The 24,341-nt window shown below is 49.7% G+C and overlaps 1 protein-coding gene across 3 annotated transcripts in view; it reads left to right on the top strand.

The window, feature by feature from the left end:
• DPP6 (dipeptidyl peptidase like 6) overlaps positions 1–24,341 on the top strand; it is an 821,668-nt gene that overhangs the window by 713,923 nt on the left and 83,404 nt on the right. For all 3 annotated transcript variants that reach the window (XM_055334558.1, XM_055334556.1, XM_055334557.1), the window contains 2 exons: positions 12,268–12,422; positions 14,894–14,991. In XM_055334558.1, the coding sequence (XP_055190533.1) occupies positions 12,268–12,422; positions 14,894–14,991 (253 nt within the window). The remainder of the gene's footprint in view (positions 1–12,267; positions 12,423–14,893; positions 14,992–24,341) is intronic.

Genomic DNA, 24,341 nt, shown 5'->3' with positions numbered 1-24,341 from the left:
TCTTCAGGGGAAGGCGCCTCCCTTCTGAGCTCCAATGGCACAACTTAGAAAAATCACCAAGAGTCATTCCACTCTCGGATTAGAATCCTACAGCAAGCCCGACACCCCCAGCCTTTGGACCAGGACCATGATGCCCTCCCCATGAAAGGAGAATGTGGAGCTCCGAGTTTGCAGTGAGGACGGGGTCTGTGAGAAGCCAGCCTGATCCCTCGTCACCAACCCCCTGGCCTGCCTGCTGCCCTGAGGGCAGAAGTTCGTCCCACCTACACTGCACTGAAGAGCTGGGTTTCAGGGGCCCCCTCCCGCTTCGTCTCCATTTGCATATCCCAGGGCCGTCCCAGGGCATAGAGATGTCTTCTTCGCAAATTGGACCGGAAATCACAGGCTCAGAGAATGTGGCAAACCTGCAATTGCACAGAAGTGGAAGCTGAGCCTCCAGCAAAGTTGGTGCCCTGGTCAGAGCCGGGGGTTTGGAGTCAGGCAGCCTCATGTGCCGGTTGTGTGAGCTCGGCGAGCCAGTCCCTGTGGCCGAGCTGCAGTGGCCCCACCTGTGCTGTGGAGAGCAGCAGCCCCTGCTGGTGGCCCCAGGGGGAGCGTCACGGCAGGTACAGCGGTGTGCATGCTCGGTCCGTTCTGGGGCACTCAGCAGATTGAAGCTATGAGTACTCGTGTTGTCACTGTTAGAAAACGCCATGCATTAGGTTAAAAAATGGGACAATTTCTCTCTTCTGACACTGAGTCAAGGCCCAGCATCCTTGTAGGAGGCAGCCTTCATCTCTGCTTGTTCATACCACCCTGCAGAACGGGGAACAGTTATCCCCGTTCACAGCCTTGGGAATCTGGTGACAGGGCGTAATTTATCGGTCAACACTGGTCGTATCTATATGATGAAGGGGAGATGTGTCATAAAAAGCAAAGCACCTCACACCCCAGAGGCATGATTGACATTAACAGTATAGCAGCTGCCGTACAGAGCGTCCTGGCACCAGCGTGGATCAGTGTCTCATCTTTCTGATTTATTGATTTATTATAATAAGTAGAGTGAGTGGATGGAGGCTGGGGGCCCTCAGCTAACCGTGCTGTTTGGTTTGCTTGGGTGCTGGGTCTTGTATGAAGAGAAGACCTGGAGCTTTCTCGAGGAGCGAGTGGTGGTGGGGGTGGTGAGGAGCCACAGAAGGGGAGTTGTGGGGGCCCGGCTTGGCCCTGAGTGGGGAGGCAGTTTACACAGAAACCGTCCTGCCCATCTCGACAGCGTTCCCTCCTGTTCCTGCCCACACTGTGCTCCTTGAGATCAAGTGGACCCCAGAGCTCACGTGCCCAACATTCCTAACATCGGCAATGTCAGGCAATGTTCTGGAGAGATCATCACCCGGTGTGTCATGTACCCTACAGCGCACTGTGCGGGGTGGGGGTGGGGGGCATCACGTGGCAGGCCATGCCTCAGGGGAAGGGCAGCCCTATGACCTCAATGATTCACCAGTTCCCCTCCACACTTGGTCTCTCTTGGGTGAGGGATGTGAAGACGGAGGGCTTGAGGGGTTTGTTCAGGGCCACCGGCCAGTGCCTGGTGGGAGCATACCCATTGCTCTGATGCGCTACAGCCACTCCTGGCAGCAGGTGAGGTCGGCGAGAACAGGTCTGCAGTGCCGGCATTAATTCTGGATTGCCCGTGGCTTCCAAACTTCAGGTCATGCCCCAGTTGTGCAATCGGTTTAGTGAAGTAGGATGGTATTGAAGAGGACAGAAGCTTTCATGGGAACAGGTAATCCACTAGAGGGCAAGTGGGAGAGAAATGGTAAGAATGGGAATGTTGCATGGAAGTCTGGGTCATGGTCCCACACAGTGGTGGCCATTGTCACTGACCATTGCAGAGGATGACCTCACCCAAGTGGTGGATGGCAAAAGGAAGCTTGTCTGCAGGTGGACAGCCTTTGGGGAGGCACTCTGGGTGGGGGAGGGGGGTGTCCATGTTCCCAACACAGGGCATTCTCCTAGGACAGGTGATGGAGCTGTAGCCTATAGAAGTGGGGACATGGGGTCAGTTTTCTTTCAGCTGCCCCCCCCCCGCCAGGACCCAGCCAACTCCTGAGCTCCTGGCTTCTCTGTCACATCCAGACTCAGCAGTGTTGTGGTTCTGAACAGCAGGACAGGACGTACAGAAGGCAAATGAGGGTGGGAAGAAGTGTAAGCAACCACTGAGTGGTAGGAAGGTGACTGTGATGCTCTCGCGGTGATGCTGGCTGCAGCGGGGAAGTGAACCCCACACGGGTCAAGGCTGCCGAGTGTCAGGAGTGTGTTTCTGGCACCTTCTGATCCTTCCTCACCCTCTGAAACGTGGTATTATACACTGGTCTACAAAGGTGCACCCAGGTGGAGGCCCCCTAAATCTGTGGTTTCTGGGAACCCAGCAGGTGTTTCTGACTTGCTGGTACCTCCTCTGCATCGAATCTGTGGAGTTTTGCCCCTCGGGCAGTAGACAGGCTGCACTCAGGCCATGGCCACATCCTCCCATTCATTCTGTCCCTTTCTTCAGTGCAGTCCCCCATCTGGGAAGGGCTGTCCAGCGGAGGCACACGGCCTGGGCTTGGGGTAGAATAAAGCTCTCGTGCCCATCTGGAATGGGTGACCTCACGCCCTTAGCCTGATGCACAGTGCAGAGCTGCTTCAGTTAGAGCGATGGCAACAATCCTGGGAAATTCAGGGGAAGGACACAGGTGGGGACAGGGGTGGGCTGTTAGGAACGGCCTGGCCCCTGCTTGGGGATGGGCCTAAGTGCCCCCCTCCCACCTCTCCTCCATCTGCACCCCAGAGACAGCACAGCAGCTTACCCTCCCTGTCACCGATTCCTGGGCCATTTACCCGTGGGCAGGATGTGTCTGCATCAGTCAAAAGGCAGACTCTTGTTTTTTGAACAATAGAACCAAGTATCATTCATAACTTGGCTATTGTTGGGCATAGAAACTGTTCTCAGTGCTGTTTATAATTTACAGTTAATTAACCTTCCTCTTTAAAAAAAAAAAGAAGAGGAAGAAGACGCTTAAGATCTAATTTCCTGTCTCATACACGTTGTTTTTGATAGCCATTGTTTCCAAAATATGTTTTCACTGATATTAAGAAATAATTACACAGAGTATCTGAGACTGATTAGGGGGACTCTGCTCCGTTAGGATTTTCTTTGAAAATATGTATAATAATGAGCTTTTCTGCAGCATATTGTAAGAGGAAATATTATTCTCATGACACAACTTTAAAAAACTCAATAGATAAAAGAAATGTTACATATCATTTCAAGGCTGTAATTTGCTTTTTGGTGAAAAACCCTAACTTTCAGAAGAGGACAAAATAAAGTCAGTACTTTGAAAAAAAAAACCTTCATAAATACAAACTGCGGTAAATCTCGTTTGGTAGCTAAGTCACTATCCCATTAAAATTCCAATTTCAGAATCTCAATCATTTTTTAACTTTCTTGTGAATATTAACAGGATGATCAGCTTTGGCAAAGGGCCAAGAAGAAAACCATAACTGTCTGAGGAAATCAAAAAAATCATTGCAGGGTTGGTAATATATTTTACCAAAGATAGTAACCCCCCAATCACTGTATAGATTATTAAATTAATATCAAAGTCAGTTAGCATATTACAGTGGAACATTCTCTCTCTCTCTCTCTCTCTCTCTCTCTCTCTCTCTATATATATATATATATATATATATATATATTTTTTTTTTTTTACATTGAATGCCCTTTGGGAGCTGAATTTAAAACAGTGTTTGGCCAGTGCCGGGGTGCAGGTGGCAGGCTGTGTCCGGGGCGACTCTGTAATGGCATCCAATCAGATGACCTGAGGTCTACGGGACGCATCACAGTCCACATTCACCCTCATGTCATTTTCAGTGTGTTCCCGGGGTCCAAAAGCACAGGGGCCCATCCAGGGGTGCCATGGGGAAGAGGTAAGGGAGTGGGGTGGAGGCAGGAGGACACTGGACAAACGTGCTTGCGGTCAATATTTTCCACAGATCCACTCTCTCACTTACTGGCTCTGTGATTGGAGCACACAATTTCACCTTTGCCCCCTCAATTTCCTCCAGGAAGAAAGCCAAGATAGTCACGGTCGGTCCCCGAGGTGGCTGTCTCGAGGGTTAAGCAAACATGTGGTGCAAGGGCACGTGGGCGATGGCCTATGTGGTTTGGGCAGAAGAAGGCGAGAAAAACCATGTCGCCCAGTGTCGGCCTGAATCAGCCCTGCCTTCCCAGCCATGATCCTTCATGTTTTTATTATAAAAGAAACGTCACAAGGACTTGATGGGGGCAGGTGGGGGGGAGCGGTGGGTGTTTGGGTTGTTTTGTTACAGAAGAAACATAATTTTTGCAGAAACTTTACAAAGTGTGCTGGGAGAATCCCAATGACCTTTCCAGCATGTCACTGCAGCTTGTCCCAGTGAGTCTGGAATAACCCGCTGGGACCTTGTAGGGAAGTGTGGCCATTTACCCTTTGGCCCTCCAATCACCAGGAGCCACGAGGGTGATCCCTAATGAGGGTCCCCCAACCTCAGGTCTGTTCCGTGACCAGATGCCCGGGCTCTGCGGGCACAAGCCCAGACGGCTCAGCAATGTCTCCCACTGGGCCACTTGGTTGCTCTGGTCCTAGGCTCATCTGTTTGCGTTGCTTCTGCTCCCTCGGTTGTCGCTACCATCTGTCCCCGTGACACTTACAAGGCACAGACACCAGTTACTTATAAATAATAATTAGTCTAACTCTTACAGCAACGGCCCAGTGAGGTACACACTGTCATCGCCCCCATTTACAGATAGGGAAGCCGAGGTCACACAGTGACGGGGCCGTATTTGGGTCTCCCAAGCCCAGCTCCAGTGTCCATCCTCCTGAGTACCGCACACCTGACCACTGCAGGGCAGGGGACTCTTCCCAAACACCCAGTCTCCTCCTTGGTTCCTCTCTGGGAAGCCCTCGAGCATGGTCCTCGCCCATCCCGGCCCACTTTGTGACACTTGCAATTGGCACAGGTGCTGCTCCTGAACAATTTAGGTGAAACAAGAGAATGAGGTCTGGCCAGGCAGCACCATCCCTCCCCATTCACCTCTCATCCCTCCAGGGAACAGGTGTGGCCTCTCTGCTCCCCGCTGGGTGTTTTTGTGACCCCACCCCCCCGGGCAGGGACGAGCAGAGGGTCTGCAAAAGCACCTGCTGAACGCCTCCTGCTCCACACGTGCACATTCCCTCTTTTCTCCTGCAGCCCCCACCCTCCCCCTTTGTGGCTTAGGATGATTTTTAAACATATACAAAGTCATCATGGAGTAGGAGTACCTGCACTTGGTGGCACCAGCACGGAGGACGAGGGAGGGCACTTTGGTTCAAGTCTTGCTCTTATAGATCTACAGTAAGATTCTTTGCTCTTTCATGGGTCAGATCCTTATGGCAGAAGCCCATTGTCTTTTCCATCCTCCAGACCATGCATCGTGGCACTTGGATAGTTGGTAGCCAGTTGAGTCACCGGGACAAGAAATCTTGGACATGCAAAATAGGGATGTTGACCCCACAGCAGGGCTCGTGATTCCATTCATTAATGCCAGCATGTTTAGGGCTTTCAAGTTCACTGTTCTCTGTCACCACCACCAGCCCCCCTCCCTCGGGCCATGACCCTGTGGCCAGGCCTACTTTCAGGCTCTTCTAAACTCACACGATGTTCTAGCAAATGCAGCCTTGGCAAAACTTGATTACTGTAGGTGGTGATTTTTTCAAGACTTTGGAAACAGCATGGCGCTCAGTCTGGCAACAGGCCTTCTAGAATCTGCTCTCAGGAAGCCCTGTCAACATTCAAGTCAGCGCCACCAGCCATTGGGGTGGGGAGACAGGCTGTGGCATGATATCCACGAGCCCGTGAACCCATGGGCACGCCCGGTTGTACGCACGACCAAATATGCTGTACATCACCATGCAGTTAGATATCCATTCAGGAGGGATGCCTGGGTGGCTCATGGATTGAGCATCTGTCTTTAGCGCAGGGGGTGATTTTGGAGTCCCAATATCGAGTCCCACATCAGGCTCCCTGTATGGAGCCTGCTTCTCCATCTGCCTGTGTCTCTGCCTCTCTCTCTCTCTCTCTCTCTCTCTCTCTCTGTGTGTGTGTGTGTGTGTGTGTGTGTACGTGTGCGTGTGTGTGTGTGTGTGTCTCATTAATAAATAAATAAAATCTTTAAAAAAATAGATATCCATCCGGGATATCAGGTGCTCTTGTGATGAATGGGATACAAATTGTTTTTTAAGGTTTGTGGAGGAGCTCAAACTGAATTAAAGCACAATATCTGCCTCATATTTCTGTAGAAAGGGGCACAGGATGACCTCATCTTAATCACATCTGCAATGACCTTCCAAATTAAGATCACATTCCTGGGGACCAGAGATTAGGATGCAGCATATCCTTCCATATCATATGTGAGGGGGACACAGTTCAACCCACCACACACCTTTAGGGGGAACCTGTGACCTTCTGTTTAGTAAGGAAACCCCTGAAAATAATTTGGAAGTATATGTCATGTGTACTGATAAAGCTACATGCCTATAGTTCCAAAATGCAATGCATGTCCCATCAGATATAACATATTTGCCAAATTGTCATTCTGTTTTTTTCAAAGATTTATTTTTGTATTTGAGAGAGAGAGAGAGAGAGAGAGAGGAGGAGGAGGAGGAGGCAGAGGGAAAGGAAGAGAGCACACTCCCTGATGAGCACAGAGCCCAACAGGGGGCTCAATCCCAGGACCCTGAGATCATGACCTGAGCCGAAACCAAGAGTTGGATGCTTAACCAACTGCACCCCCCATGCCCAGAATTGGTTGTTCTTAACCAGAATACACACCAAAGCTTTTGCAGAAAAGACTCCTGTGTCCTCCCCCCGGCCCCAGCAAATACAGATTGCTCTGCCAAGAGTGGAGCCCTGGCATCTGTCCTGAAAAGTGGGCACCATCCCCATGTGCTTCCCCGAGAACCGCCCTAGTGATGCCAGGCTATCTCCATGGAACCGTGTCGGGGCCCCTCTCATTGTGCATGTGCCAAACACTCGGGGATATGTGAGAATTCCTCTTCTTTGCTGGATTGGCCTTTATCACCTTGAGCCCAAAGAGATTTTCGTCCTTCCAGATAAGCCCTCAACATTGTTTGTTATGACGAAATAACGTTCAAAGAGCGGAGTTGGCTCCTTTAAGATATGGTGACAAGAAATGAGGAACGTTGGCCCAGATCCTACTATAAGTGTTAAGCGCGTGGATGGATCTTTCTGCTGCTTGAAGGAGTGGCGGTCGTGACTCGTTAATGGCTCCGAATGTATTTTTCTTGTTTGATTCTAAAATGGTCCCTGGACAGGACAGGTGAGGTGAAGGCCAGGTGCAATGTCTAGTTTCTCCAGTTACTTAAAATAGCTCAGAAAGGCAAGCTGCTTGTTTTGCTGCAAGACAAGGGCTCGTCAGGTAATTTAGTTGATGAGATCGCTTTTGTTCCTCTGCAGAACCCTGTCCTTAAGCTGCATTTGGTCCACGGCATGTAAGCCAACCGCCTTATGGAGCCGGAGATCCTGGAGAAACTGTTTGCAGAATAGAGACGTTCATAATTAACACAAAAAGGCCAACTGTCTCATCGGCCTGGTCCTTCTCCCCTTATTTACACTCAATTATGTCTTTACTGAGCAGCTAACACAGAGAAGAATAAAAATGCCAAGGAGCAATGCGTTACAGGGCATTTGGGGAAAGTAGGCAGCTCCCCCCACACCCGCCCCCTGTCCTGTGTGACCTAGCCCCTGCAGGCCAGACCCCTTCCCGTTGTCCATCATCTCGCCATGGGATGGGAGCGAAAGGAACTAACATTTGCCAACACACATGCCAGATGTTTGTCATCGCTGAGCTACATGGTCTCTGAATTCCCTTCCACCCAGCATGTGCTATATAGTCTGAAGTGACCCTTTATTTTTTGCATTCAGATTCTCTGCATGGTGCATTGAGCATGGTGGAAGGGTACTGGCATTTGCTGATGGAACTGATGGAAACAGATGACCCTCTGTGCACGAAGTCAGGCCAGGCCTTCACCCCATGTTCATTCTCTCTCCTGAGGGCGAGTCTGGAAGCGGGATGCACACAAAGAAGGGTGGGAATGGGAAGCTGGCTCCCTTACTGGCCTGCCCCCAGTGGCCTGCCACTGCCACTGAGCGTTGGGGGCCTATCCAACGTGGGCTTGGTGTCACTTTGCACAAGGATGTGCACTTGGCATCCCTCCCATTTTAGGGGATTGCTCTAGGTCCAAAGAGAAGAACAGAGTCATCTCTGGGGGTTGTAGTGGTGTTTTGTTTTTGTCAAAAGCTGCTTCCTCTATAAAGCCCTGGTCAGCCAGCCATTCCTCTACTGGGATAATCCGGAGCTGGCCACAACTTCATGTGCCATGAAAAGCCACTGATTTGGGCAGACTCTGCTTCCTTCCCTGCACCCCTTCAATTCTGCTCACTCTCTGTGATTCCACTCGCCTTGATTGGCTCCCTCCCCCCAGCCCTGCAGCACAGAAATGATTGAGCAGAATCACCGCAAATTGCATTGCAAATGGTGCCTATTTTTTTTCCAGCGGACCATCTGCTGGAGTCTATTACTCACCATCCAGTGCGCCAAGCAGAGGAGTCAGGTGGCTGTGTGTACAGTCACTTCTGAATCACCTCATTCCAGACTCACACCTGAAAGTCACTTTGCTGGCTGCTGGAGATGCTGGAAACTTACAGGCTCTGGAGAGGTTGCCTTCTTCCTTCCTTTTTTTTTTTTTTTTAACCTCAGGAGACCTTTGGGCTTCTGTACCCTTCCTTGGGATGCCCCGAGGTGGCAGGACTCTGGAGGTGGGGCTGTGAGGGGCAGCTGCCAGGCCCTCCTTGGACAGAGGGGCCTTGTTCAAGGGCTAGGGACTCTGCATCCTTAATCTATTGTCCACTAAGCCCCAGGTTTGGACCTGGTGCACATGCGGGGGACAAGAGTGCTGGGTGTTGGGTGACACTTGGCCATCTGGCGACCAGTCAAGTAGCAAACCCACATTGCCTCGAGTGGAGGGTCCTGGCAGCAGCTGGCAGCCTGCAGGAAAACATGTGGAAGGCAGGGATATGAGAATACACTCACTGTGCAGGTGCCCATACACTGGGGCTCCCCCCACCAGGCCAGTGAGCCCGGGGCGGAGGGACAGCTGCGCCTTCAGGCAGCCCCCACACCCAGTATCAAGGGTTTGCAGCCTACCCTACTTGCTGGCCTGGGCTCAATGGTGAACACCTCCACAGCTGCGGTACACAGGGTCCCCAAGACGTGGCCGTGAGCCCCAGTGTCCACCTTGCAGCCATCTGATGCCCGTGGTGCTTCCCCTCCAACCCGGCCCCCTGCCACACAGCCTGGCCCAGCTCCCTCCTTTTCTCCTTGTCCCATCCCCCCGACCCCGCCATGACCCCTCCTTCTGCTGTCCCCTTGCCTTCGTTCCAATGTACATTGCTGTCCCTTGTGTCACATTAGCTCACTTCATTTTCTCAGCTGATTTCCGGGCCCTTGATGGCCTTTGTGTCACCACGGGCACACAGAGCCAGTGTATGGCACACACCTAGTAACAACCAGTTCAGTGTGACTTATATTCTGTGATTCTGTAATCACATTGACCATTAATGTAAAACAAATCTGAGGGGGAGTTCATTTATAATACAAATAGGTGGTGTACATGGCAATCCCTTGACCTAAGAGCAGTTCAGCACCGAGATGGGGTCTCTGGTCCCCAGTGATGGGGAACACAGGGTTAGCTGAGGACAAGGCATGAGCCCATGGCAGCACATTAACAAGCCCTTGAGACAGGCAGAGGGACATTCCTCTAGGAACTCAACTGCCTCCATGTTCATACTGTGCTGAGGGCGAAAGGCCATCTTAGCCCGACCCCCAGGAGCCTGTAGGTCTACTTTTTTTTTTTTAATTGGAGTTCAATTTGCCAACATATAGCATATCACCCAGTGCTCATCCCGTCAAGTGCCCCCCCTCAGTGCCCGTCACCCAGTCACCCCCACCCACTGCCCTCCTCCCTTTCCACCACCCCTTGTTCGTTTCCCAGAGTTAGGAGTCTCTTCTGTGCTGTCACTCTGTCTGATATTTCCCACTCATTTTCTCTCTTTTCCCCTTTATTCCCTTTCACTATTTTTTATATTCCCCAAATGAATGAGACCATATAATGTTTGTCCTTCTCCGATTGACTTATTTCACTCAGCATAATACCCTCCAGTTCCATCCATGTCGAAGCAAATGGAGGGTATTTGTCGTTTCTGATGGCTGAGTAATATTCCATTGTATACAGAGACCACATCTTCTTTATCCATCATCTTTTGATGGACACCGAGGCTCCTTCCACAGCGTGACTATTGTGGACAATGCTGCTATAAACATTGGGGTGCAGGTGTCCCCGCGTTTCACTGCATCTGTATCTTTGGGGTACATCTCCACCAGTGCAATTGCTGGATTGTAGGGCAGGTCTATTTTTAACTCTCTGAGGAGCCTCCACACAGTTTTCCAGAGTGGCTGCACAGTTCACATTCCCACCAACAGTGCAAGAGGGTTCCCCTTTCTCTACATCCTCTCCAACATTTGTGGTTTCCTGCCTTGTTAATTTTCCCCATTCTCACTGGTGTGAGGTGGTATCTCATTGTGGTTTTGATTTGTATTTCCCTGATGGCAAGTGATGCAGAGCATTTTCTCATGTGCATGTTGGCTATGTCCATGTCTTCCTCTGTGAGATTTCTGTTCATGTCTTTTGCCCATTTCATGATTGGATTGTTTGTTTCTTTGGTGTTGAGTTTAATAAGTTCTTTATAGATCTTGGAAACTAGCCCTTTATCAGATACGTCATTTGCAAATATCCTCTCCCATTCTGTAGGTTGTCTTTGAGTTTTGTTGAGTGTTTCTTTTGCTGTGCAGAAGCTTTTTATCTTGATGAAGTCCCAATGATTCATTTTGCTTTTGTTTCCCTTGCCTTCATGGATGTATCTTGCAAGAAGGTCTACTTTAACATATAAAAACTCCTTTGGAAATTTCCTTTGTCTCTAAACCCCCAAGGAACGCGTTGGTGATCACCCCCCAAGCACATGGCCCACCCCTACACATCTGACGGGTCTCATGACTCAGGTTTAATTAGGTGGGAATCAGTGACCTTTCCCCAACAATAGCTACCCCCTCTTGGTCCTGGAAACCCTGCTTCCAAAATTCCGTAGAGAGCGCGCAATCCCCAAATCCCTCCCAGCTCCCAGGTATATAATGAGCCACCCTTCACAGGCCCAGGGTAGCCGCTCTTCCTGCCCACAGGTCCTGGCCTTGGGCTTTAATAAAACCACCATTTTGCACCAAAGATGTCTCGAGAATTCTTTCTTGGTTGTCAGCTCTGGACCTCACCTATATTCCAGAACTTCATCACCCAGCACCCTGACTTGGTAACTTAGAAGGTGTTCGAGCAGAATAGAATTAATTGTTCTTTCCGGAGTAGACATCAGACCCCACAAAACTCATCCATAGCTAACTCTAATTAACCAAGACACAATAATGGGGGGGGACTATGAGAATTGTCATTTCCATTCTAGCCCTGTTGAAGATGGGGCCATGTTGCTTCTGTGCCACAGCAGGTGAATTTCACCATTTCTTTAAGGCTGAGGAGGGTGCTGATGCTTGAGCACATTCTCCTTTTGCACAGCTGCTCATGAGGGGGTGCGTGTGCAGGCACCAACCCCCAGGCATCTTTTGCAAGCTGACCTGGGATGCAGCCTCCTGTATAGCTTACTTTCTCCCTTGGTTCTGCCTGGATGTGTCCTGCTTCCCTGTGGATTGATTTCCTGTGGTTCTGCTTTTTTAAAGCATCTTAAAATCATAACCCACAGTGGTGCAATAATAATAAGATTCAAAAAGCACATGTTGGGCTGATAGTGTTCAAATGTGTGCAAAAAATAAAAATAGAGTTTTCCAGACAATGAGCTTCTGTTCAGTTGGACCATGATTTATTGGGCTTCACCGTGCTGGGGTTTGGTGGTCAGCACCAGACATTCCTCAAGCCCCCGTGGAATGAGGGCATACCCAGGACACGGTGAAGACCACTCAAAGGTTGCAGAAGATGAATGTCCCCAAGGGGATTCATGGTTCGCTGACCAGCTCGCAGACATGCTCATGCAGCACTGTTTCGTGCTCCATGTCTTGCCTCTCTACATTTCCCCCTCTTTGTTTTCCCCTAGAGGAGATTTTGAAGACTCACATCGCCCACTGGTGGTCCCCAGATGGCACGAGGCTCGCCTACGCCACCATCAACGACTCCCGCGTGCCTATCATGGAGCTCCCAACCTACACCGGCTCCATCTACCCCACTGTGAAGCCCTACCACTACCCTAAGGTAGGCGAGGGGTAACGGTACAACAAATGCTCCGCCTTTTCCATCAGCATCCTCCAACCCAGGCGACTCCAGATGTGGAGCTATATAATCAGACGTGTTACCAGCAATGCAGTAAACAGAGACAAGATTAATTATTCCCTATTACATTGCATTAAATTCCCATCTTTGCTGAGTTGAATTTGTTGGCAGGTTTATTCTATTTTAAATAATTGAACTACTGTTAATCATTTGTCTAAGCTTCATTAGAACCAAAATAAATACGTTACCTCCACCTGTGATGCCATGGCAACAAGAACTCCCACTGCCTGCTCCTGGGGCTCTCTCTCTTCAAATCCCCATGTTAGAACATGGCTTCTGGGCGGTCAGAGGGACCTCTGTCTGCCACTGGTCCCCTGGGTCTGGGCCGGGCTGTTTTGTGCTTGGCCGTATTCTGACCTGCAGGCTCTAAGTGCTTCCTGGACCAGTTGTTGGCACAGAGAACTGCAAGGGTGCAGTTGAGTATGGAGGGGGTCCACGTGTCTAACCCTTGCTTTGTTAGCGAATTACAGCATCCTGGCATGAAGGGAGGACCTGACACCAAATTTTATGCAGCCCACTCAACTGGAGAGACGCTGCTGTCTGGCAGGATGGCTGCGGCCACCGGGCTACCCACCAGCTTCATTAGACCCCACCAAGGCCCATGGGCCAGGCAGACATGAGCTGCTCCCTGCCTCCACCTGCCTGGTGACAGAGCGCTCGCTTTCCCATCTGGGGCTGCCTTGGAAGGACCCCTCAAACCTCAGCCAGCGAGCATGGAGCCACAGCTCCCCAAACACCAGACGGCTTGGAGAGCTGAGGCCACAGGCCTCGTGTACCAGGAATACAAGACGTGCCAACCTGCAGTTGGCAGCAAGAGGGGCAGCGATGTACAAGTGAGGCCAATGAGGTGCCCAGAGCCCCAGGCCAGATAAAAGAAACACCTGGTGTACAGTCATCTCAGGATCCATAGGACAAACATTTATTTCTCAGAGCCCTGGAGACTCGGAGTCTGAGGTCAGGGAGCCAGTAAGGTGGGTTCTGGTGAGGACCCAGTTTCTGGCTTGCAGACCCTGTGTCCTCACATGGCCGAGAGCGAGTGAGCTCGGGTGTCTCTTTCTCTCTGTATGAGGGCACTAATCCCATCATGGGGCCCCATGCTCATGACCTCCCCAACCATAACCACCTCCCCAAGGCCTCAGTTCCAGATACCATCACTGTGGAGGTTGGGGCTTTGACATAGGAATTTTGAATTGGGGAATGGGGGACTCAGACGTTCAGTCCACAGTACCTGGTGATCCTGAGCCTTTCCCGTAGCTTTTCGATTGGTGTGGCCGCTATCCAGGGAGGTCCCAGCTCTCAGGGCACAGCCTTCATCTCTGCTGTTCTCCCGTTCTGGGAGCGTCTACATGTCAACACACCACATGGGTTTGCCTGTGGACAAAATTCTCTCAATCCTTTTTCAGCTGGTCTGGATTGAACTTAACTCTATATCATGTGTAAGAGTCCAGAATTTTACTCAGAAACCTTTAAATAATGCTGAAACCTTTAAATAATGCCCAATATTTGGACCCTTCTACTCCCCACCCCATGTGCCCAGTGTGGCCAGTGGCCGCCTGACTCATCAAACCACCCAGACATGCAGTGGTTTCCCTGGTAAACCTTTTTACAGGGGTTTCCCCAATGACCCAAAAGTCATCTTTGTTTTCCAGTGAACCCTGAGCTAGGCGAAATTGGAATTATGATACCTCAGATGGTTCGTGTTTTCGTGGAAAGGCAACATATGCTGGCCAAGAGAATGCCCAGAATTCAGGTGCCCCTTGTCTATCGTACCCTCTCCTATGTCAGAGGCATGAGATGGTGAACCCGCCAGACTCCTGCCCCATCCTGGCAAACCCGACATGTATGCATGTAGGGTACAGAGGAAATGAGGGTGTCAGCCAGACCTAGCAGTCCCGCTGATGTGGACTGACACATCTTCCCCTTCCAAGTGGTGCTGTTCCCCTAGAGGAGGGAGCTCGGTGCGGGGAACAGTGATGTGGAGCAGAACCCACCCAGCCCCTTTTCCAGGGACTTCCCTTTCCCCCACGTTGGGCCACGGCCAAAGTTCATCTGGCCTGCCTCACCACCTCTGGGCATCACCTCCAGGAATTCCTCTCCTACCCCTTGTCTGGTTCCTTTTCCAGAGCTCATGATAATAATCAGAGGTTCTGGGAGGAACGAGAAGGGAGTAGGGTTTCTGGGGAAGGAATGGCACCGGCCCAGTTACCTCTTGCTCTCCGTCAGGTTCTGTGCATGGGCGACCTGCTCTCAGCCAGTTGTGCTCAGGAGTACTAACCCCAAAGCCCCCCACCCCGAGTCCTGCCTGGGCATCTCCTGGGGAGGGCGGGCTTTGCAGCAGTAAGGCGCCACCCCACAGGAAGGCTCACTCACACCTCCTCCCTTTTACTTCACAGGCTGGCTGTGAAAACCCCAGCATTTCCCTACACGTCATCGGCTTAAATGGACCCACCCACGATCTGGAGATGATGCCACCGGATGATCCACGGATGAGGTCTGCTTCCTTTTCTCCATTATGTTAAAAAAAAAATAACAATAATAAGATGAACATTCATTTACATGGTCTCTCCAGATTCATTTTACTGCTAATTTAAACATCCGGGAAAAAGGTAATGTTTTCTAAAGCTTTCATTACTGCTTCATGAAGCAGTGGTTTGGTTTTCTGCAAAGGAACCTCCTTCAAACCAGTACTGCTATTTCTTACGTTAATCGGGAGCAGAGCACCCTCCCGGGGAGGCTGGGCTCCTTGGGAAGGGGCACGTGTGGTCCGCCGCACGCCTCCAGCCAGGCACATCAGCTCACAAGGGAGGTGCTAGAGAACACCCACTGAGTGAATGGATGCAATCTCCCCCCACCCCATGAAAATACATGTAATTGGGTCGTCCTGTAAATGGCTCCCCATTTAAGAGCAGCACTTCAGAACTTTACTTTGCAAAGCTTTACTTTGCCAGCTCCCGCGACTCGTGGTAAAGCCTATATTCCAATAAGCCACATCTCCTGGTTGGTGAGATAGCCTGGGAGATGTTGAGACACATTGACAAAGGTAACTGTCCTGTTATCATTAACATCGGGTTTAGGTAGATTTTTTTTTTTTAATAAATCAAAACAACTGAGTAGGATCTCTCTAGCCAAAGTGCTCTGAATATCAGTTTCATCCTATCCCAAAGTTCAAACTCAGCCTGGGGACTGAGGATACTTGCAGAGCCTACTTACATCATCCTTCCATGGTGAGCTATTGATGGGAGGCTGAAAAAAGAGGAGCCCACTGTACAGGCACCAGGACCCACTCATTGATAGACCTTCAAAGTCTAGAAATGGGCCCAGTCAAGCCAAGAATGACTCGTTCTGAGACTCCATGGAAACCCACCCCAAATTTTGCCATAACTCTAACCCAGGCCTTTACTATAATTAGTAGGTTCGAGCAGCTTCTGGAAGGGCAGATGCTGTGGCCCCAGCCACTGAGGCTCCTCCACAGGCTCTGCCCAGGGCTGGGTGCTTGGGTACTTGGTACTGCTGGTCTTCTGTGAGTGGGGTGGTCTCCTGCAGTGACCTCCTTAGTGAGACCCGTCTGCTCACACCTCATAAGCTTGAGCCTCTGCAGACTTCCACGGAGGTTCTTTCACTTTTCCTGCTCATTAGAAAGTAAAATGCTGAGGTCCTTGGGCAGCACAGACTCCTGTGCTCCATACATGGCTCCTCGCTACCTGTCTTCCTGCCCAGGATGGGTCTCCTCTGCATTCCAGGGTCACAATGTCCCCAGAGGCTATGAGCTGGCCCCTGAGAGCCTGGCCCAGGGGTTCCCAGTGCCTTCCGTGTGTGTGCTGGCCAGTAGGGAAGGGGAGGAGTTGAATCAATTTGGCTGATGATGCATTTGCTGGGGCCAAAGAAAAGTTCGAGGTTTTGCTTTGTCTTCTCTCCCGAAGATTCAGTGTTTGATTGTTTTTCTCTCAGCCCCCATCCCTGCTAGGCCCTCCCAGGGCCTGGTCCAGCAAACTCTCTGAATTAATATGGAAAGTCACCTGGAAAATTTAAGCCATCTGTTTGAGTTAATTGAAAATCTCATTTAGTCAATTTGGTGATGCTGTTTCCGCAGGCTTGATTAGCTTCAAGGACAACGAAAAATTAGCCTCCATCAGGGCTTGAAGTTCAGATGCTGGTTTTGGGTTCTCTGCTCTGATTTCATAGGCAAAATGCAATAATGCTCCTCCCGTGTGGTATAAATCTGTAAAATGGAAAAGTCACGCTTTCTCATCCTCCTCCTCTGTCGCACATCCTTGAGGTTTTTTTCCAATGGGAGCCTAGGTACATCAGAAATCATAGAATAAATGTGAGCGGATGTTTATCGAACATTTCCTTTGCCAGCTGTCAGTGTGAACACTGCCAGCATAGCGGGGAACAAAACATGGAGCATGTGATGTAGGGACAGCAGTGTAGACAGAGCAGATCATTACCAGCAGCTGGATCATGCGGGTGTGAGTCGGGCCACCAAGATGCATGCAATGCAGGAGGTGGAGGCCCAGCTAGTCTGCAGGGTGACAGTGCCTCTCTCAACCTTGGCACTAGGACATGTGAGGCCTGATGAGTCTTTGCTATGGGGGGCCCACCTTGAGTTGCGATGGTCCCCGGTCTTGGCCAGATGTCCCCACATGGAGAACAACTGGTTCTCCAGAGTGAAGGTTCTTGAGCCAGCTACCTATGTTCAAATCCTAGTCCTGGGGCCTTGGGGACAGAACTCCATCACCCATCCCATGTAGAATGGAGATATGCTTTACCTACAGAAGTGGCGATAGATGTCAGGTGATATCGTGCGGGCAGACACCCTGTCTCGTAGCTGTCAACGCCACCCCTCAGCTTCAGATCTGAGCCCGTCCTCACTGTGGTTCGCATATCCAGCCATGCCCAGGTGCCAAGGCTCTGGGCAAAGTAAATGAGCATGGGTCCAAGATTTTGTTTAACTCCTGAACTAGTTAGGAGACCGGGGAGGTGTCAGAACCAGTACAGAGGTGCTTACAAAACTAGGTGTGTGTGAACAGTGAAACAGAGAAGTGTCAGGGGAGGTTTACCAGGTTATAGACCTAGCAGGCCCCTAGCTTGACCTCCAGGGATAGCTGATCCACCTGCAAACACCCAGGAGACCCCTCGGTGTCGGCAGGGTCTCCAGTCGATCGAGAGCCGAACCCAGGCTTACACTGGACAAGTACTCAGGGATCTCGTTGCCTCTTCACAGGCCTCAGATGAATTTTGAGAATCTCCAAATGGAGATTTTGACCGGACATGGTCAAAACAGACTTCCCGAGCTCCTTCCAGAATCCTGCTGCCTGTAGCCTGGCCGCCATGCTCAGACCTCTGACTTTCCTGTCTCCCCTCCACCCTGCAGGATCCTCACCCACAGAACCCGGCACCTGATCCTGCCTTCTCCCTCCCATCTGCCAGTGACTCCTGCCTGGGCTCTCCTGGGCCGCTGGCTTCTGGGGCCCTCCCCGCCCCCTCCTGCCACCGCCAAGAGCTGTGAACTACATCAGATCACATGTCCCCACCCCTGGCCTGCTGGTGGCCATCCAGTCTACATTCTTTTGTTCCCTTCAAATCATTCACTGCCTAGGTCTGTTTTTCTGGGATTTTAATGTATCCCAGGTGGTTCTGCTTGAAATGTGTTCTGGGTGAAGAGCGCTGGGCAGGCTGGCAGCCCAAAACATCTCCTCTCCTGTCAGGAAAGCCATGTTTCACCTTTCTTTCTTTTTGCGGGGATCCCAACCCTATCTGGCTACACGAGAACCATGGTGTACCTTAATCCCACCTCTCGGTACCCCCTCCCCAGGTACACTGGGCTTGTTCTCAGGGGACTTGCACCTGCATGCCGTCTGCCTGGAAACCCCTCCCACACAGCTGAGAGGCCCTGTCGGGTCCTGAGCACCCAGGGTGCTTCTTGATTCCTTCCCTGATGACCTCACTCAGGTCCCCACCTGGCTCCCCCCTCTCCCTGCCCCAGCAGGATACTCTGTATACTTTGTTTGCCTCATCCTTCCCCTGGCCGCCAGCCAGAAGGAAGGTCCAGGAGCAGGGACTTGGGCCTGGTGGGTGCCACACTTGCCCTCCAGTCTGGGGTGGTACCTAGAACACAGGAAGAGCTCAGGAAACCTCTGTCAAATAGGCCCGTGAACAGCATGTGTAGCCGGTAAAATCTGACTTCAATTGGATTCTCAAAGGTTGAGATTTCTTTGGTTGGTTGGTACCTTTCTAAGAACCAGCCCTTTGGAAACGATTAGCCATTGATGGCATCCTGCCATCTGGGATATAGGATACTGTGGGGTGGGAGGGGACAGCACTTCACCTCTGTCCATCTTGGGTTTTCAGGTGGGACTCCTTGACTAAAAGGTAGATGAACAACAACAAAAAAATCAAATAGTTGATTCATGTGCGTGCAGCATATCAGATGGTGAAAATCTGAAAAGTAACAAAGCAGCAGTTCGGATCTGCCTCTTACGTAGCACCTTCAGGCAGGAACAATAAACATGCGGAGAATTAACAGGATACAGGAGAGCAGCTTCAGGTTTCCAAGGACAGCAGACCATGGGAGAGGAAGGCGTGTTTGCAGATCCCCCGGTGCATCTCTGGGCCAAGAGTCCATCATCGCCAGTAAAAGGGGAATTTGTTTCCTGCCTTTAGACAGAAAAGGGAGGAGCTTTTTTTGGGGGGGGGGTTGCTCCTTCTTAATTGCCTTCGGCTCAGAATAATTTTTATGTCAAAAAGGCGTATCTTGGGGCAACATATTCTGGTTTCTTTCAACTAATCCAGGAAAGGTAAAAATGAGACACACATACTGTGCAGAAGAGTGTAGAGGGGAAGGGGACAGACACCGTGCCCCCAGCAATCTAGGCAGAGAGAGACGACACAGAAATACATCGTGTTTAAAAAAATTCGGTGCCACAAAATAGATATTGATTCTTTTACGAGTTTTGCAGGATAGGGGAATCCCTTCGAGGGCAGAGGGCCGGCAGGGGAGGGTTTGGAGGCACAGCCAGGATCTAGGGAATTCTAGGATCCAGGCTTCCAGAGGAGCGGGGAGCACGGGGCCGGGGTTCGGGCAGGGGGTCTAGCAGTTCTGTGTTGTGGACTCAGTGGTAAAACTGTGACCCTGGGACCATGTCTATCTTTCCTCCCCTCCCAACTGGGCTTCTAGATTTGCTTCTAGATTTGCTGGCCGGTCTTGGTGACTCCCCAGGGCACAAGATCAGCCCCCCATGGGCTTTCACACGGCTCCGGCTGCCCCCACCCCCCAGATGGAGACACTGAGGAACGCAGAGGTTAAGGAAGGTGTCTGGATCCACACAGAGTGTGAAAGCAGGCACTGGGCCCTGCGCCAGGCGGCTGGACAGCCTCCAGAGAGCTGCGGAGAATTCTGGTCACTGTCAGCAGGCCGGTCAGCAGCCGTCGGGGGAAGACGTAAAGCCCCTCATCTGTCAGCTGTCTAGTGTGTTGTCGGCTCGCTAAGCAGCCTGACCTCCCCACCGAGGGTTCTCACATACAGGGAAGATTGAATCCGGGCTTCCGGAACTTTCTACAAGCACTCACTGGCCGTGGCTTTGTGCCACACACTGCGTTATACCCTGGGTGGCCTCTCCCATCTGGTGGCCCATGGTCCAGAAAGCCAGACAGCTGGCGGTCCGTGGCCGAGGTGAAGTGTGGAGGGAGCCACAGTGACAGGTGCCAGGGCGACAGCCTCGCCAAGTGGTTGGGTGCAGGGTTTCCTGAGCCAATTTGAGGCCGTCTTGGGAAACAGGAAAGGTAACGGGGAACAGCGACTGGCGGAGAAAGGGGTAGGGGCAGGGCGGCGGCACCTTGGGGAGCTGAGCGGGGGATCCCAAGCATGCCCGTGGGTGGGGAACCTCAGCGGAATCATTTGCGCGGTGGGTCCTACAGTTTGTACAATTTCCTGCAGAAACCCGCTGCGCGGATAAAACTCTGGCTGTTGTGTTTTGTGGGTTTCCTAGCGCCTCTCTAGAGCCGTGAGCGGGGTGCAGCAGAAACCCGCAGGATCAGTCTAGAGACATGTCGCACTGCGCCCACACATTTTTATTCTCCAAATCCCGACTGCCCGCGGAGGGGCCCGGTTCCAGGATCCCCGGTGCACTGTGCTGGGGTGCGGCCAGGGTGCTGCTTGCCCTCCTGCTGCCCCTTCCCTGGCCTGCAGAAGGCTTTCAGTGTATTTTCCTCCACTCCAGCTTGTTCATTTGAGCCTCCAGTCGCGAGGATTCCGATCTGCTTACCTCAAGGACGGCCGCTGCTGGGCAGTGCCAGGCCTGGCTCTTTTCATCGACGTGTTCGTTTCTACCACAGTCCCTATTCCCATGCTCCCTGCCACATAGACACCATTATTATTTTTTCATGAGTCTTTGATTTTTTTTATTTACTGATATCAACTACTTTGTTCAAATGCATTTTTTTCTTTAAATTGTGTCTCTTTCTTATTGTTTTTAATTTAATTCCAGCGTAGTTAACATACAGGGCTTGTTCAGGTGCACAGTGTAGTGACTCAGCACTTCTGTGCCATACTCAGTACTTATTGGGACAAGTGTGCTCCTAATCCCCTTCACCTGTTCCCACATCCCCTTACCCCCTTTCCTCTGGTGACCAGCTGTGTGTGCCCTACAGCTAAGAGTCTGGTTTTTTTTTGTTATCTCTTGTTTTCTTTGTTCATTTGTTTTGTTTCTTAAATTCCCCACGTGACTGAAATCATGTAGTATTAATCTTTCTCTGACTTATTTTGCTTGGCATAATTCTCTCTCGATCCATCCCTGTCCTTGCAAATGGCAAGATTTCATTCTTTTTATGGTTGAGTAATATGCCATTGTGTATAGACCACATCTTTATCCATTCATCGGCTGATGAATGCTTGGGCTGTGCCCATAGCTTGTCTATTGTAAATAATGCTGCAGTAAATACAGGGGTGCATGTATCGCTTTGAACTTGTGTTTTTGTATTTTCTGGGTAAATACCCAGTGGTGCAATTATTTTTTCAGGAACCTCCACACTGTTGTCCAGAGTGGCTACACCAGAGTTCCCACCAACAGTGCACAAGAGTTCCTTTTTCTCCACATATTCACCAGCACTTGTTTCTTATATTGTTAATTTTAGCCATTCTGACGGGCATCAGGTGATAGCTCACTATGGCTTTGATTTGCATTTCCCTGATGATGAGCAGTGTTGACATCTATCTATTCATGTGTCTGTTGGCCATCTCGATATCGTCTTTGGAGAAATGTCTGTTCATGTCTTATGCCCATTTTTAAATTGGATTATTTGTTTTTTTGGATGTTGAGTTGTATAAGTTCTTTATGTGTTTTGGATACTCACCTATTATCTGATACGTAATCTGTAAATATCTTCTCCCATTCTATACGTTGTATTTTAGTTTTGTTGATTGTTATCTTCACTGTGCAGAAGCTTTTTGTTTTGATGTAGTCCTAGTACTTTATTTTTGCTCTTGTTTTTCCCTTGCCTCAGGAAACATTATCTTGAAAGATGTTGCTACGGCTGATGTCAGTGAAGTTACTACATAGGCACCTACTTAAATCTATTTGAGTCCCTCTCCATTAATGTTGGTAGAGGCTGCACTGCTGTTTGTATGTGTGCATGCTCATTTTACATATGTGGCATTGTGATGTACGTGGATACAGACATATATGTTTGTGTGTGTGTGTGTGTGTGTGTGTGTGTGTGTGTGTGTAGACCTGTTTCTGGTCTTTTTTACTCAGCAGTATGTAAAGACCTAGCATATTCTTGTGTGTACATGCAGCTCTCTGCTTTAACTGTGCACATGGTCTAGATTTCTGCAATTCCTAGGAGCTTGCATCCTCATGGCCTCCTCTGCCACCAGGTGCCTCTTCCATATCCACCACTCATGATAAGGAAATGCAGCCTTCTTCCTTCTCAATCTATACAAAATAGGGACTTGCTGGGAGATCAGTACCGTGAATCTAATACAGGTCTTTACTAAGAAATAGAGGGAGGACAGAGGTCACCAGAGCAATGGAAACATCACACAAAAACAGGATCATTGTTGCTCATGACCTCAGCCTCAGTCCCTTGTTACTAATAACTATACTGCCACCACCTTGTCTCAACCACCATTACCTCTACCAACACCACCACCACCAACACCTCCATCACCAACTACCACCACCACCATCATCACCACCATCACCACCACCACCACTGCCATCACCGCTACCAATCACTACCATCACCACCACTACCACCATCACTATAACCTTCATGCCCTATCACCTCCATCACTTGCCTCCACATCTCCTAGTCAATGAATCCCTTCATATTCAAAGTATATAAACTGTTGAATGAGAACTCCACAGTCCCTGAGGTAGCTCTTCCCTTACTTCCTTCTCCCTCATCCTGACAATTGGCCCTGCATTATAGCCAGTCTCTAAGATGGAAGAGAAAGATAACATGATCTACTACTCCATTGAAAGTAAAATTACAGAAATATACATCAAATAGTAATTTGTCTTACAGTCACCACATTTTTATATTCTGCAAAATGCAACCTGCCTGCAGATATTTTTATACAATTATGTGATGGCTCTGAGGACATGCTCAGATATGGAGCTGTGCGTTTTATCCTGGGAAGCATTTGGTATTTGGTGGTGTTTCAGTGGGCTCAACACTGCCTATTAAAGAACATAATTTTTTTTAAATTCTCAAAGTATGTTTTTGCTCTGGATTTATTCATGGAATGAACATTGCTGAGAAAATGCCAGAGCTAATTGCAGGCTCTTTATTTCACTAGATAAACAGACCTTTTGTTCCCTTGCCCGTAATGGCCACACAACTGTTGGAATCTTTGACAGAATTTGGAATACCAAGAACTGACACGGCACACTAATCCCTGTGAGAGAGACAATGCCATATTAATATTTTATGGCAAACAAATGGACTAATAAAAAATTAATATACTGGTTACCAGGAAGAGTCAGCATATTTTGATTTGAAGGCACCTTTGGCTGGAGATTTGTGGGAATGTTGTCATGTTTTCTCAGCCAAGTTGTGCTTTTCAACACACCCTCTACCCTCATCCTTCTCAGAGTAGGGCAATCCTTACGCTGCCCTGAAATTAGGAATTTGTCTCCCCACAGACTGTGAGCTCCCTTACAGCAAGGGGCTGTCTGTCTGTGTTGCCAGCACCTGGAACTGTGTGCACAACACACTAAACCCTACCTCGGTGCTCTTGGAATGAACACATGTTATTCACTGGTGGATAAAATGCTTTAGAATACAGAGAAAATGAGTAGCATTTCTTCCAGAAATCTTTGCTTCCTATTAATATTTTCATATCATGTTCTTTTTATTTTTTTTTTTATTTTTTCTAATTGGAGTTCAATTTGCCAACAAGTTCTTTTTAAAATGAAACTTCTAAGATCCTCAAAATATGGTCATTTATTTTCTGTGATGATCTGAATATTTCAGCATCTCCCTTCATCTCAATATTGGATCAATCCTTGTGTCTTTCAAAGCCCTGCTCCATTTCACCTTCTTCAATCATCATTCTGCTTTAAATCCTGTTTTCTCCCCTCCTTTTACTGCAGCCAACTTCTTATTCCAGAGCACCTTATGGCCTGCCCATATGTTTATTCCTTCAGAGAACAGTTAGTAAGGGCAGAGATGGACATGGAGATCCGTCACGAGATGACCCTTGGAGCTGGTGGGTGCTTCTAAGAAGTTAAAATCAATAAATAGCATTGACTTTATCATAAACAAGTCTTTCATACTGAAGCTGTGACTGAATATCATTTTGTTCAGTATTTTGTTTTTCCTGGAGTTATAAGTTGT

The sequence above is a fragment of the Nyctereutes procyonoides genome, unplaced genomic scaffold (assembly GCF_905146905.1).
Source record: "Nyctereutes procyonoides isolate TBG_1078 unplaced genomic scaffold, NYPRO_anot_genome, whole genome shotgun sequence".
Classification (NCBI taxonomy): domain Eukaryota; kingdom Metazoa; phylum Chordata; class Mammalia; order Carnivora; family Canidae; genus Nyctereutes; species Nyctereutes procyonoides.
Note: the sequence above shows the minus strand (reverse complement) of the source record. Positions and strands in the feature narration are given on the sequence as shown.